This window comes from Glycine soja, chromosome 15 (assembly GCF_004193775.1).
Source record: "Glycine soja cultivar W05 chromosome 15, ASM419377v2, whole genome shotgun sequence".
In the NCBI taxonomy this organism is placed as follows: domain Eukaryota; kingdom Viridiplantae; phylum Streptophyta; class Magnoliopsida; order Fabales; family Fabaceae; genus Glycine; species Glycine soja.
This window is the reverse complement of record NC_041016.1, coordinates 5417203-5432852: the sequence shown is the minus strand read 5'-3', so window position 1 is coordinate 5432852 and position 15650 is coordinate 5417203. Positions and strand designations below refer to the sequence as shown.

Here is a 15650-nt window from a genome sequence, read left to right as displayed (position 1 = left end):
TGTATGCCAATTGGGCTAAATGGATGAAGCTTGGACATCAGCCGTAATAGATTGTCTAGCCCAAACTGTAGCAGACTTGGGTTATTAGTGAATTCGAAACAATATCCTTCTACCCAGTATAAAAATATAGAATTTTAATCTTAAGAGTGATATATAATCTCTTATTATACTCTTTTTTAAAAATTTAAATTAGTAATTATTTTTAAAATCTTATTTTTATATTAAATTTCTTTTCCTTTTAAAGCTTAATTATTTATGCTCTTCAAAAAATAAGTTTTCGAGATTTTTTTTAATTTGGGTAAATTTGATATTTTGGTTAATAAATTTTGAGTAAAAGACAATTTAATCAATTTAACTTATAAAAAGTTATAATAAAAAAAATGAGGGTGTTAAGTAAGAAAAAAAATAAAGGAAGGATATTTGTAAAGTTTAAAGATAGAAGTACCTATTTAAAAAAAAACTTAAAAAACTTAAAATAACAAATAATCTAAACTAGAGGAATCAGATATGTAATTAATTAAAAAAAATAGAATTCACTATATGCTAATTGAGAACGAGAAATTGATTACTTAAAAACAATTTAAAGGGAGCTGTGAAGCACCGAGTCTAGCTCCATACTTCCAGTAGCAAGAGTTCCCCGCAATTGATTTTGAACCTCTTCAAGCAAAACTACCTCCTATAAAATATTATAACTCCATTTCTCTAACAATAATTTAATATACAAATGGATTTTGACTTATTTAAAAAAAGAAAAAAGCAAAAGCCCGATATATGATAAGTATATAGCTAAAGAACCTCACCATGACAAATTTTTACTCATCTGTATTGTTTGAATTGTATTGTAGCCGAGAAAGCAACCATTTTTATTTTTTTTTTAGCTTTTGCTCAAACCAAGATCTAGAGCTTCTTAACTGAAAGAGGGGGAAAAAGTGCTTTATGACCGTATCCTCAAGAAATCAAGCTTGTGCAACATCATGGCTGGTTGGGATCACTCTCTATTTCCTTAGCTAATTCTCTTGTCAGCTTGTCAGCACGATCATCGTGTCCACCAGCTAATGTATAGACCCGAAATGCGAATTGGAAATCCCTCCAAAGCAACTTAGCATCTTCTTTTCTTTTTCCATCACTAATGTTTGATCCTGAATCTCTGGTAGCAGCATCATTGCGCCTTTCCTGCATTGAGTTTATGCAAATGCTCATAATGTTAATCATTCTAAATGATCCTAAGGTGATTTGATAAAAAGTAATTGTGCTGGTTTGTGACTGTTTTCTAACCTTTAGTGCTAACTCCATGCAATTAGATAAAACATCCACCATTGCTTCTTTGATTTTTATAAGGATGTGGAAGTCGAATTCAATGTTGTGGCCTTTGAATTTCATGGATTCTTCATCTTTGTTTCGCTCCAAACCATCTAATTCTGTTTTTATCCGTATGTTGGTCTTGTGAGTCAGAAATGAATGTACATTACATTAAAAAAAATTGCATCATTGAGGGGATAATAAATCTGAGGATCCTGAATTTATTGAAGTAACGTTCAACCTTGTCAAGGAACTGGCCCATGGGAGGCACTATATTCCAATTTTGGAGCTCAGTAAGAATTGAATCCAATCTAAGATAAAGCGTGGCAGCCATTCTTGTAGCTTCTAACTTCTTCGAGGGGAAACCTTCAAACCGAGATAGCACCTACATAGCAAAAGAACTATCATGGTATTGAAAGAACTAGCAATATAATATATACGGTAGTGCATTAATTCAAAATGGAGTTTCTAAACTCATTTGTGATTCATCAGTTAGATTCTCAAGAACGGATTCAACATCTTTATGGAACTTAATAAGTTCTGTCATATCATTAGTCCTGAAATTGGTAATAGCAGATCTCAGTTCTATGATCTGTTTTGTGTACCTCTGAACATCTTCAATTTGTTGAAAATAAGATGATCTAGTAGTAAAAATAACAATAGAGAGTGGTGAGATATTTGGCTTCAAGACTTGAAAACTAACCAAATGTGTTGTTCTGGATTGTCTAAACTGCATACCTTTTTGCCATCTCTGCTAGAGCATCAGCCATTCCTTGCTTTCCTCCAGTGCTTCCTGCTCCAATTGCACTGGTTCTCCCACCGGATGATTTACCTTTGAGGCTAGATCCTTCCACTTTTCCCTTGAGAGTTCGATACAGGTTGCCTAATTGCGTCAACCTTTTCAATTTGGTAGTTGCCTTAGGACGCAAGGATCTCCCTGTTCCAGGTGGAGGAGGTGGTGGAGCAGCAGCTCCGTTTCCTCGTGGAAATAGTGGTGGAGGTGCCGGAGCTAATCCAGTTTTGAAAGGCACTGGCGGTAGAGGTGGTGGTGGCAGTGCCATATTTGGCTGCAGCACTTGTGGTAATGGGACAGTGTATGTTGTGGGAAGGAGTGGTGCTGGTGGAGTTGGTGTTAGTGGTGGTGACGATGATATCGATCCTGGTGCTTTTTGCTGCAGGGTAGGTGTTTCTAATGGTTTGGGAGATACTGATAGGTTCTCCACATCTTCCTTTGCTTGAGGTTTATCATATGTTTTCCCATGATCACTAGTTGTGTCCGAGTGAAGAACTATCTCTTGTGAAATGCTTTTTCCATGGTTTTCAGCTTTGTGATCTATTATTTCCATGTTTATAGTTGGTTTCTTCTCTATCTTGTGGATTTCCGTGTGTGGTGGTGACATATGGTAAGATAAGCGCTTTAAATCAATCGGGTTCTGCTTTGCCACACCTTGAATTCTGAGAGACCAAAGTGGTGTGGTAGGAGAATAGCTGCTTTCAGAAAAGGAGTTGGAGTTGGACATAACTTTTCCAAACGAGCTAGATGGTGGGCTGAATTCTTTTTTGGGGTCCTCTTCCATGATATCAAACTTTTCACTAGCAAAATTAATCAAACAATCAAGTGTGGCCGACATGGTTTCACCTGCGAAACAAATAAAATGACAATTAACTCAGATTATACCAAATTCAACGGAGACATTTGACAGAAATTCTGAATTCTGATTAATCATTTGATAAGAAAAATGAGATAATAGCATACCCAGTTGCCATATATTGGTGTTATCTTTACAAGATGGCAACTCATAATTGTTTTTTTCCATACAATCGTTGTTCATCATCCAAGACTGTCCAAGAGACTTTAAAGCCTGGCGGAAGTAGGCAAGACCCTAGAGGAAAACTTTATACATTTAGTATTCTACTAGGATACAAATTTCTGTAATCAGAATTAGAATAGTTTTATGTGCTACATTTTGAAACCTGATCTATAGACTTCCTCCAGGGTTGCAATAACCATCTGCAATATGACAGATGAAAAACAAATGGAGGCGAAATCATCCTTTAGTTATTTATTTTTTCAATTTCATAGAAAGAAGTCATAATTCGTAAAGTACCTCATGTAAGGAAGCAGAACTATTCAGAGGAGCAAGGTCCATGATGTCCCTGAAGACAAAGATCTTTTTATGGACCTTCATCATTGAAATCAATTGGTCCGCACCAACAAATGACCACTCAATTGACCCCCCCTTCCCTTCATTCTGAGCCATAGAAGACTTCTTGGGTGTGGTAGAGCTTTTCATTGACTGCATATATTAAACTTTGAGAAGGATTCCCATATATAAAATCTGAATAATATTTCGGATAGCTAAAATTGAAATCCCTACATTTTGTATACTAAATTACCCCTTTTAACGTTAGATAATAAATTTTTATGATTTTATCTCATGAAGGTTCTCTAAATGTTTCCACTGACCTTTCTTAAGAAAATTTGATGAATGAAAGGTATTGTGACAATATAACAATTCCGATACTAAGCAAAATTGAAGCAAGGAACATAGCATGTCATGGAAAATACAATGACAAAATATATGGGATTGGCTTTGTCAAAAGTATCAAAATCCTAATTAATATCCAGATTTTGAGTTTGTTCTAATAAGATTGGTCTGTATGCATTTGCTCATATTGCAACCCCATGTTGAAACAAGAAAAAGATCAGAATCTTACCTCAGAAACACATGACTTCCGTCCAAAGAGCAGTGGCTTCAAACCACATAATCTCACATTAGCCATGCCTTAATTGGTTTGCTTATATTGACTTGAAATAAAAGAAACATTATGATGTTCGAACCACAACTTCACAAAGCGCGTATAAGCAACCTGACATGTTCAGCTCAAAATGTAAACCTGTTGAAGATAATTAAAAGACAAAATAATTCTATAGAATAATTTACAAGAGAATTCAAACCTTTGTAAGAAAAAAATAATCAGAAATGGATATTATTCAAATTGAAATGATAATAGAAAATGCGAGACATGCATGCAATTAGGGGGTTACACCTAATGGTGGGGCAACAATTAAATTATGTGAGTTCTAATGTTAAAAAAGGTTCTTTTCTACTTCTATGTCGTGGATTTGATGGGGAGCTTTATGTTGGCGTTTATGCTTTGTGTCTTCATCACAATTCACAATAGCTAACCAATGCCCAACACAGAAACTGGTAGTTCAGGAATTGTGACAAATTCAAAAACACCATAAAGCTATCAATCCAGGAAATACTGTGTGGAAAATGACTACTTTTTATGATCAAAGACAAGATGAGTACTTTTGTTTTCCACTCACTTTCTACAAAGGAAGGTGTAATAATTAATTAGAAAAAGGGAAAAAAAAAGAGAGTAAAATATATAACTAGTTGTGTTGAGAACTAAAAAGTAAGACAGAATACCAGTGATAGTATATAGGCGGGTTGTAACTAATTTCCTGTAACAGTGTATAGTGTATTATGGGCAGGCTCATTGCTAAAAATAAGAGAATATTAAACAGCTTCGACCCTTTAAGATGTCTCTTCGGATTTTCCATATTTAATCAACTCAATAATTTTGTATAGTTCCCACTTTTAACAAACTACTTAACATTGGTTTTGACTGTTAGGTACAAACCGTTGCTGAATTTCCTCCCAAACTCAATTCTCCTGCTCCTTATATTGTTCCAACTTATATGAAATAAGTAATAACGCCACTGAGCATGTTTGTGTACACGTTGCATTCAGTTGGTGTACATTTCAAAGCAATGTTTTGTGAAAAAAGCAAAAATTTCTAGCTTTGCCTTCCACATCCGTTTGAAAAGTCAAAACGGACAAACAAACACACTATTAAGGCCTAAGAAAGGAATTGAAATTGTGTTTGAATTAAAAAAACTCCATTACTTGGCAATTTGTCCATCCAATTATATATATATATATATATATTCTTATTGATATTGGTCGTTTGCCCCAACTCTAGAATAAGGAGAATTTCCCCTCACCTTAAAACTATCAATCCTTTTTCTATTTGCTTTGTAATTTTGAGTGTATCATATGAAAGGAACCAAGATTATTTTTCTTAACTTGTCAAGCACATAGCAACGATCTTTTTGAGTTTAAATCAAATTCGTCTTTTGCCTCACAATTTTATTGACCAAAATTCTTGAAATGATACAAGACTAATTTTATATGGAAGTGTGAAAACTGTAATCTATGATGACAAGTTGAAGTATTCATGAATCCCAATAAAAGTGGAAACTTCTTTTATATACCACAACATTTACATCAGAGTGCCACGATGACATTCCAACTTCTATATTCCAATTTTATTGGCTTTCCAATTGGCCATGAGAGACTTAATTGTGTTCATCACTACTGAGTGTATTCACCAGCTAAAGCAACTAAGCATTATGTATTCGGTCCTATGAGCACGGTGAATAATATAATAATTTCCTTGCTATTCTGCAGTCAATAGCTGTATCAATTAACAATACACGTGCATTTTCAAATTACAAAGGGGCCAAAATTAACATAATCAGAAGAAGAGAAAGATCTGGGATCGTGATTTTGGGGATTCGGAGCAGGCTGTTCGATGGCCATTGGCTTGACCAAAAGGAGTTTAATTTATGAACACTCTCAGCGTAACATAGATATCCAATAGAAATTTACCTTGTCCGCATATCATATTAATAATTAAAATAACATGATAAAATAGTCAGAACTTATTAAATGTCTGCATAAAATATTTTACATCCACATTCTATATAAATTAATCAGAACAGTGCAGAAAGAAGTTCTGATTTTGTTTCGCTTGTTTCTCTTTATTTTTCCTTCCGGTAGTATAACTGACAATGGAATCACAACCGAAAAACATAACTCACAATTATATGTAGAAAAACGAAAACTATTTATAAAAGGTTTCATACATTACATAGAACAAAGAATGCCGGGATATACAATCCACAGAACCTATTAAACATCAATATTTATTTATCCAACAAAACCTATGACAATTTTTCACCTACAATTGATAAAGAATCTATTGATATACAACCACGTGAAACAAAACAAAATATTTTGAGATTACAAGATTGAATACATGCAATAACTTACAGTTTATAGAAAACAAAACTATTCATTTCATTTTAATCAACGGTTATTTGAATACACTTTACTTTGTAGCTTATAAAAGTTGCATCCACATTGAACTGACAGGCTTGCTAAATTCCCCTGACCTTGACCGAACTGATTCTGCTTGTCTCTTTTACCGGTTGAGCCTTATTCTTGTCACTCTTAGCAGAAATCCTTGCTGTTTTACCTTCAATTTGGTCTTTCCTTGTCGCAGCTCGAGCAATGCCAGAGGATGCAGTTCTTTCAGCAATTCTCCTCTGACGTTCATTCCGCAATTCTTCCATCTTCTGTCTAATCTCATCTTCCTGTTCACCATCATATACATCATTAGGAGTTAGGAATTAGGATTAATAATACATGCTATGTGAAATGAAGTAGGAAAACAAAGCATCTTCAAAATATAACAATGCCACTGAAGAATTGACAAATCACTATACCTGTTCCCTTTTGCTCTTCTGAACTATAGGCTTTTTAGGGAGAGCCGGCTTTCTGGCCCTCGACATGATTTCAGGCTTGCTCTTCCCAGAGTAATCACGCAACACTTTTGACTTTTCATCTTTTCCAGAACTTCTTGTTCCAGAAACTTGGCTTTTTCTCACATTGGTTTTCACAGGACTAACAGGAAGGTTGTCATTCACCTTGGCGTGAGAATCATCCATGGAGGATCTTCTATTAGTTTCTGAGAAGGAAAAGTCAATTTCATAGTCCATTGTCCGCGAGGCCTCAACAGAGTCCAATCCAGAATCCCGTTGTAGAACTACAAAGAGGTCACTTGGCTCCTGGTTCTTTGATAATGCATGCTTCTCATTTGAAGCAGCTGCATCACTTTCAAGCTTGTTGGCAGCAGTTAGATCTGCAACCATACTTAAGTCCGTCTTCCATTGCGAGTCAGAAAGATCATTATCTACTAATTGACCCTGAATCATGAAGGAATCATCAATGAGAGTTCGCTCACTTCTTTTCTCAGATTGGGAGCGATCATTCACTGATGAAGTGTAATCACCATCAAACACTGCAGGCACAATGGTTGGGTCAGGGCTCCTCATCTTTTCCAAATTATCTACAATAAACCAATCATCTGCTGCTCTTCCCTTTGTTTGTAATGAATCAGCAGCAAAAGTAGATAATGGATCACCGAGTTCATTTCTTCCTGGTTCCTTTGATCTATGTGATAACAGCATTTCTTCACCAATATTATCCCTGCTCTTTGTAACTGGACCACAGTTGTCTACATACTCATCCAGCTTAGAGCCACCTTCATTTCCTCCATCTCTCTGAGACACAATAAAGCAGTCATTTGGAACTTTAGGATTCTTCAGAACTTCTTTGAAATCCAAGTTTGGAGATGAACTAGCACCATTTGGCATTCTTAATTCTGAGCTTCTCAACACAAAATGTTCATCCTGGATATCAATTGACTGCATCCTTTCTGGTCCATCAGTTCCGGTCCCCTCATCTATCTTCAAAAGGTTCTGGAATGCATCCCAGTTGTCATTTTTCTTTCCTCCTTCGGACGCATCACTCAAGTTATAAGTGAGATCTTCCTCAGTCGCATCACTTGATTTAGTTACATTGTGCCAGGCTGCTGCTTTTTTTCCCTTAGCACGTTTTTCAACTTTATGGACCTTTTGCAAAGACTCAAGTGCAACACCAACCTTTTGTTTGATGGTTTCTTCATCGATGCCATCATCATCTTCTAAAGACTCATCAGAGACTCCCCCCTCATTATTTCTCCTTTTTGGAGTGATGTAGTTGATATTACGAATTACAACTGTTCTAGATGACTTTCTTCTGTGCTTTTTCCTCTTCAGATCATCCTTCGAAGAATGACTGGAGTGATTCTGTTTATCTGAATCAGATTCACTCCCAGAATCAGGGTCACTGGACTCTGTCTGCTGGTCTTGGTATTCTTCTGCTCTTTTCTTGTGAGATTTATCCCTTTTGGTTTCTGATGGTTTCTGATTCACTCCCAGGTCAGGAGACCATTGCATATTTGGTACAAGGTAAGGAGGAACAGACTGCATATTAGTCATAGGATATCCTTGGTATGAAGGCATTTGCGGATTTTGAAGATTATACATATATGGAGGTACATTGTAAGGCCAGGGCATTGGCATATTAACATTTGCTGTATGTGAAAGTTTATGATCTGCTGTAGGCAGGTTCACATCTGCACATGGCATTCCTTGATATTAAATAAACATTGTATGGCTTATAGCAAAAACTGATATGCTCTCTTTAATATGGCTTTATTACATCCAACAGACATCATCATGTGAGCAGATTCCTGATTTTCTAAAAAGTGATGATATAGGATATAGGCTGCATTTTTAATTCTGTTCAAGACCATAATCATTCGATTTTGATGCCTTTTGTGAATAAGGAGTTGCATCCAAACTTCAAGCCTCTCACCCAATTTTGGGGGGGGGGGGGAGTAGAAATTAACATTAATAGGCAAGCATCTAATAGTTTAAACTTCAGAATGAAATTAACTAAACACAAAATAGCAATGTTAGCAAGTCATATTGTAAGATCTTATCTGATTTCAATCACTCTAGCCTAGAAAATCCACAAAACCATTATCATCATTTCTTATTATTGTTCTCTTTTCTTCATAGATTTCTATTTCCCTGACATTAACTTATTTGAGTTTTTCAATCAATAAAGAAATAGAAAACTAAAAAAGTTTGTTGCTGAATCGATTAAAGATTGTCGACAAGAAAAAGAAGCATAGAATAGCATATAATTGATTATTGGGTTTGGTTTGAGTATGATGATTATCAAATTTAAAATTCAGAGATTTGATTTAGATGCCAAATTTTTCTATAATTTATTAATTTTCTTAAGACATGATATAATTTAGGTAAAGAATAAGGAAGAAAGAGTAAAAGAATACCTTCTTTTTTGTTTAAAGCAGAATTCAATGTTTCCAGAGATACATTTTCGTCACCAGAAGCAATGCTGTCCCTAGAGCTATTATGGGTGGTTATATCATTTGCCAATATAATTCCAGATGATCCAGACAATGAGAGTGCTGGTGGTAAGCTTGACTGCATAGCAGCTACTTCTTTTATCCAAAGATCATCTGCATGCTTTTTCTTCCATAATTCCTTAAAATTCATGCAGGCTTCGCTACATACATTGAATATCAAGACTTAAAACTTATTTAAAAGCTAAAGGTTTTATGCCAATGAGGCAGGATCCACCAGTCCAAAACTATAAGATACTAGTTTTAAATTATGTAGCAGAACTCATTGTATCAAAGCTGGTCTGTTTTATAGAAATTTCCCCCTAATCTGATATGCTGATGTATGGCATAGTCCATTAGTAAGTCTGACATAAAGGATAACATTCAGAGTTTAAAGGAAACTAATTCACAAGAATATGTTCTCATTTCTCAATAATCCTTAGAATAACAAGGAATGAGAGAACTGACATCCAAAGGTAGTTGAATCTCCATAGCAAAAAGAGGGATTCCCTTTGACAAGTGAAATTTCACGATCTACAAAGTAGGGTCAATTGTTAAATAATTTTAAGTCAGAAAAATCAAGAGAAAGTTATTTTGAGGAAAAGAATTTTACTTTCCAAAAACTGACAGGAAAAATAGCATTGACATCATGAGTAAGTATTCACGATAGTTTCCATTTTACAAGTAAGAACTAGTAAGTAGTATATTTCCAGTTCATACCTTAAACGGGCTGCTCCAAATGCATTTGCAAAGTATATGAGATCATCAATGCTGTCAATTTCAAATCCAGCAACAAGACCACGTGTATAAGCCATTGCTTGCTCCTTCCGGAGTAGTGCTATTCGAGACTCTAACAGACGATGCAGGGAAACCCTAATCATTATAGCAATTCAAAGTGTTAGGACTTAGGAATGGTTTCTAATGAACTAGCGAAACATAATAGATTACATTTCATCAACAAACAACAGCAACCATTGAAGAGGGAAGAGAAAGTTACTTTGAGTTTTCCTCTTTATTGTCAACTCCTTCAAGTACATCATTTAACTGAAGCAAAGACAAAATGTAAATTAAGAAAAACTGAGAGATTATTAAGTAATTCTAACATTTCTTTTAAGAAATTAAATACCTTTGTAGAATCACTTAACCTCCTTGTGATGCCATTGGCTTGTGGCACAGATCCTAATACACAATGAAATTTTAGTAAAATAACTAGCTTCACTCAAGCAACTCATGATTAGGTGAAGGAATATATGCACAATTTTACTTCATTGATACATGGTTGTTTGACTTAATATGTACTGTTGTTGGAATTTAATTCTAGCACCTAACACTAAGCAGTTCATACAGCAATATCCATAAAACATGTTTAATTTGCAGCTCCTAACCATACCTTCATCTGGAGTTGCAACGGACATTGAAAAAGCATTAGCTTGAAATGAACTTCTGATCTGAAGAATTTCATTTTCAAGGCTAACAAACCTCTCCAGAATAGCCGGTGTGCTGACAAAGCGCACAAATCTGTAAAATACTCCCCCCCCACCCCAAAAAAAAAAGAAAGAGAACAAAATCAGCTTCATAAATCTTAAATTGGATGAATGCAGGTGCTGGATGGAGAAGCAGGGGATAAAAATATACAGAAGATTCTAAGTTTTTGGTAATTTCCTCAGATTCTTTTCTCACCTTTAACTGAATCCTAGTGTTAACCACTCCCAGCCCCCCCCAAAAAAACCATTATTCTCTAAATCTATAAAACCACGTAAAGCAAATCCAAAATTAAATTATGAGTAAACTAATCATTCAAGAGCTATAATTTCTTGATCAATCCACTGATTTGACACTGCCATGTACTTTAATTAAAGAAATTGATGTGCTGTGAAATAATTATTAGTTGGGACCAAAAAAAAGTAACCTCCAAAGCAATCTAAATAGTAAATAATTATTATCATTCACGGTTCAGAAGTCCGTGAAGAGGTATCCTTGGTAGTAATACGATTAGAAAATGGTACCTCTTATACTAATTGTGTGAAAAAAATTCGAAAGTTATTCAGATACCATTATTGAGGTTATTGATTCACGGACTCTCCAAATTTAATTAGAAAACACGCAAGAAAGTTCTTGAGATCAAAGAAGAGATGAAGAATAACCATTAAGAGGCCAAAGAGGTAAATTCAAAATGAGCAAAAGTAGCAATGACCTCTCAAACGTGGCTCTGGTGAACCAGAAGCCACCGTGGTTGGGAGGCAGAAGCTTAATTGAGTATCCACCTTTGGAGATCTCATCTTTGAGGAATTTGAGATGAGAAACGAAAGGCTCAAACAACCCAGAAGCTATTTTCTGATGAACACCTCCACGAAAGACTAACAACTCACATCTGCAAAGAAAACCATCAACCAACCACACAGAGTAAAAACAAAAGCACCCCACTAAGTAAAGATTTTAATTTTCTGATCGTAGCTCACCTGGTTCTGGTTGGAGTGAGTTGAAACAAAGCATAATCCAAAATGGCCTTGGAATTGGAATCCATGTCAACCAACCAGAGTGTCTGTCAGAGCATAAGAGAATGCTTGGTGAAGTGAACAACAACAACGTTAGTGTTTTGTTGTGGTGAAGTAACTAAAGTGAATATGTTCCTTTTTCCTTATGTTATGTGAGAGAAAGGTTTAGCCAGCAGGGAAATGCAGCATGGCACATGGAGTGCGAAGTGGGGCACTAATAATATAGGATTTCAACGCCCTGGCCACATGCAATAGCGACACCTCCTGCTTTGTCTGCGTATCTATTATCTAACAGTTCCTCCCCCTTCTTTTTTTTTCTTTACTTTACACTCACATAGGTGATGGTGGTAATTAAGATCTTGTGTTAATGACGGAAAGAGTGTTATTATCATTGGTTGCTTTATATATATATATATATATATATATATATATATATATATATATTTATATATATATATATATATATACATGCTTATGACTCATTTTTTATTTTTCATCGATAAATAATAATTTGCTAATTTTATTAAAAATATTAAGTTAACAGAATTAAACCAGGATCTTTCTTTCCTATCCTCTTTTTTCACTCTTTCCCAACCACTTAATCAACCATGTATATCGTGTGACTTTGTTTGTTTTTTGGTTGGTTGGTTTTAGTTTCGGCTTTTAAAATTTGTAAGACACATATCCGCGAGTAAGTTTCTAAAAGATTATCATTTGATAAAATACATTATTGGATGGTGGGTCACGTTTGGCCTTGCAAAAGAGGCTCATTAATTATCGAGTTGGACAAAGAATATGTTCATTATAGGACTATGTGATTTAATAATAATGGGATTGGGTTGGGATGTTCTTGTTCAGATTTGAACTGCATTTCTCCCCTTATGGCATTGGTTATTTTATGAGGACAGCCGATTCCATTGAAAATTATATGAATAGTACGTGCAATCGACTGTTTAAATGATTCCTACTAATTTAATGGCAAATTTTTAAAATATATGATATGATAACTTTGTTAGTTTGTTGATTTTCAAAAAATTATCTCAATGATAATTTTTTAAATTTATTAGTATTATAAAATTTTGTATGCTAAAAATATATAAAAATTAAACTTATATATATATATATATATATATATATATATAAAAGAATTTACTTTGAGAGAGTAATTCTTTTAGAGTTATATTTTATTTTATTATTTATTTTTTTAAATTTTAATAATTATAATAAATAACTAATCTTAATCATTAAATTAAAAAAATAATAAAACGGTCAGATCTACTGAAACAAATGATTGATTTACCTATTCAAAACAATTTACGCGAAGGGTTAATTTTAAAAGAATCATTGGAAAATATATATATATATATATATATATATATATATATATATATATATATATTATTAAACACTTACCAAAGTATCATTGAGACCATGAAGAGTAATATGCAATTATTGTTTTTGGGTGGGGATGAGGGGGGTAATACATCATCATCAAGAAGACAGCAATTGTTTGTCTTTGGTAGTAATTGATCAACTGGTCAATGGTCATATATTTAATCTTTACATAGTTTAAGTTTTTATTGAGGGCAAGTAGATTTCTTTTTTTTTTATATATATATTTTCAGTACAAGTGGTGCTAAGTGTTAGTTATTATTGCTTGATCATTTCGTACTATATACCTTCTGTACAATGAATGTAATTATTGTAATATATCAAATAAATGTGATGGGCTTGTTTACAAGTTTACATTTGTGAATAAATACATAACTTGGGTTTGAATTAATGGAGTATTTTCTTATTAATAACTTGCTGATTTTATTTAATTTTAAAATATAAACAGTCTCCTTTAACCTTAAATATTTCCTCAAAAAATTATTACAATATGTTTATGGAAAACTACTTACAATATTAGTATATATCATGTAACGGGAGGAAAAAAACACAGCATAGTTATATATTAAGTGATGTTTTACAAAATTATTTTGAGTCAACTTACATCAGTATCTCTTCAAGAAAAATTGCATCACTATAAAATATAATATTAGAACTATAAAATATAATACTTAAGATGCTTGTACTTCGTATATATTTGACTTAAAATTATGAAGTCTTAAATTATCAAATAACATAAAAACCAATTCGAATTATAATTAATTCAATACAAAATACTTCGAGTTTACACACTTATAGTATAAAATTTGTAACTAAACATTTTGAATTATTTGATTTTTTATATATAAAAAAAAACTTCATTATTTGGAGCATTAAAGGCCCGAAATATATAAGATGATTTTGTTGAATAAAAATAGAGAGTTGGATCTGAAGCCAACTATCAAACAGCTGTATCGCTCACTTTAGCTGGAAAAAGGCAATATGCATGTGTGGGGTTCAGTGCGTTGTGCGATTGACAATCAACAGCTTAAACAAGGCGACAAAATTTCTTATGTGGTTGATATTTTCCTCAAGACTTACTTACCCTTTTTATAACACTAAAATTTAATTATCCTATGTTTACATGTTATGTACACATTTTAATGTAAAATTTATAACTAAAATCACTTAAAATACATATGTTAGTTAAGTTTAACGGTTTAAAAATTCAAAATGATTGATTGAGTGAAACAAAATAGGATTTTTTTTATTTTATTTGATAGATTGTAAGTTCAAATTTTCACTCATCTTCTTAGTGTGAGATAAATGTAAGTACTCCTTGAGCTGGAGGCTTTTCCTAGCTTGGATTGGACTTTATTTCCTCACCTTAGGTTTTCTTTCGTAAAAAAGAGTTTTAAAATTAATAGCACGCAATTGTTTTCATATGGATGGATCAGTTATTGAAACATGACTTGCATACTCATCATATCAGAACATTTGCAAAATGCAATTTTTACTTTATTTCCAATAATTGATCACCCTTGGAAAACTATAAATGCCTGTCTTATTACAAAAGTAAATGGTTCCAGAATATGATACTGACAAATGAAAGAAAACCAGCAAAATGGCAATAAAAAAAAGGCCACATGTAAGATGTAACTTTCTTAAATTTAATATAACTTGCGGTCAGAAGAGGTTCTCTTAATTATAAAACGAATACGAATCACTATTTTCAATTAAAGTTCTCTAATTAAATTATAAATGTCCCATATGGTTAATACAGGAATTAACAGAGGCTAAGATTTTTAAGGGCATTTAGAAGAGTTTATAGAAAATTTATTTAAATTCATGAAAATAATTTATGATCTACATAAATTCTTTTTAAACTCTTTCAATAAATTTCTTCGTGTAACTTATTAAAATAAGTTTTTAAAGTTTATTTAAAGAATATATAATTAAAATTTTGACATAACATAAGTCTGCATGTGATAAGAAATTGGTGTACTCATCATTTTGTTTTGTTTGGAGATAAAAGTAAGCTAAACGGAAATATATTAATGGCTGGATTTTATTTTAAACATATTTTTATTAATAACTAAATTTTATTAGAATTTGTAAAATGATGTGGATTTTAGATTTATTTATTGAGTTTTCTCTGCATAATGTCATGTTTTTCTAAGATATAATTAATAATATTAATATATTTAAGAGAATATAATTTAAAAAATAAATATTTAAAATAATATGTTAGAATGTAGTTAAATGTTAATTATTTTCAAAACAAGAAAACAAATTTAAACATGGAACTATTTTCGAATAAATTTACCAATCGCATTACTTGTAATTACGTTCTGGCCATTTATTGCAACGAAC

General features: G+C 33.0%; 1 protein-coding gene and 1 pseudogene across 2 annotated transcripts; both read right to left on the bottom strand.

Moving 5' to 3' along the window:
• Positions 1 to 550: 550 nt before the first annotated feature.
• On the bottom strand, positions 551 to 3593 carry LOC114387684 (annotated as a pseudogene).
• Positions 3594 to 6217: 2624 nt separating this feature from the next.
• On the bottom strand, positions 6218 to 12111 carry LOC114386472 (COP1-interacting protein 7-like). 2 transcript variants are annotated; one of them, XM_028346485.1, is made up of 9 exons: positions 11871 to 12111; positions 11606 to 11782; positions 10802 to 10929; positions 10538 to 10590; positions 10409 to 10455; positions 10132 to 10284; positions 9340 to 9575; positions 6881 to 8613; positions 6218 to 6748 (listed from the first exon to the last, which is right to left on the bottom strand). In XM_028346485.1, exons 1-9 carry the CDS (start codon positions 11933 to 11935, stop codon positions 6533 to 6535), a joined length of 2808 nt encoding a protein of 935 aa, XP_028202286.1. In that variant the 5' UTR covers positions 11936 to 12111; the 3' UTR covers positions 6218 to 6532. The 2 variants fall into 2 exon arrangements, with proteins under 2 accessions (XP_028202286.1, XP_028202287.1); XM_028346486.1 differs by lacking the exon at positions 11871 to 12111 and having other exon boundaries at positions 11676 to 11784.
• Positions 12112 to 15650: the final 3539 nt, after the last annotated feature.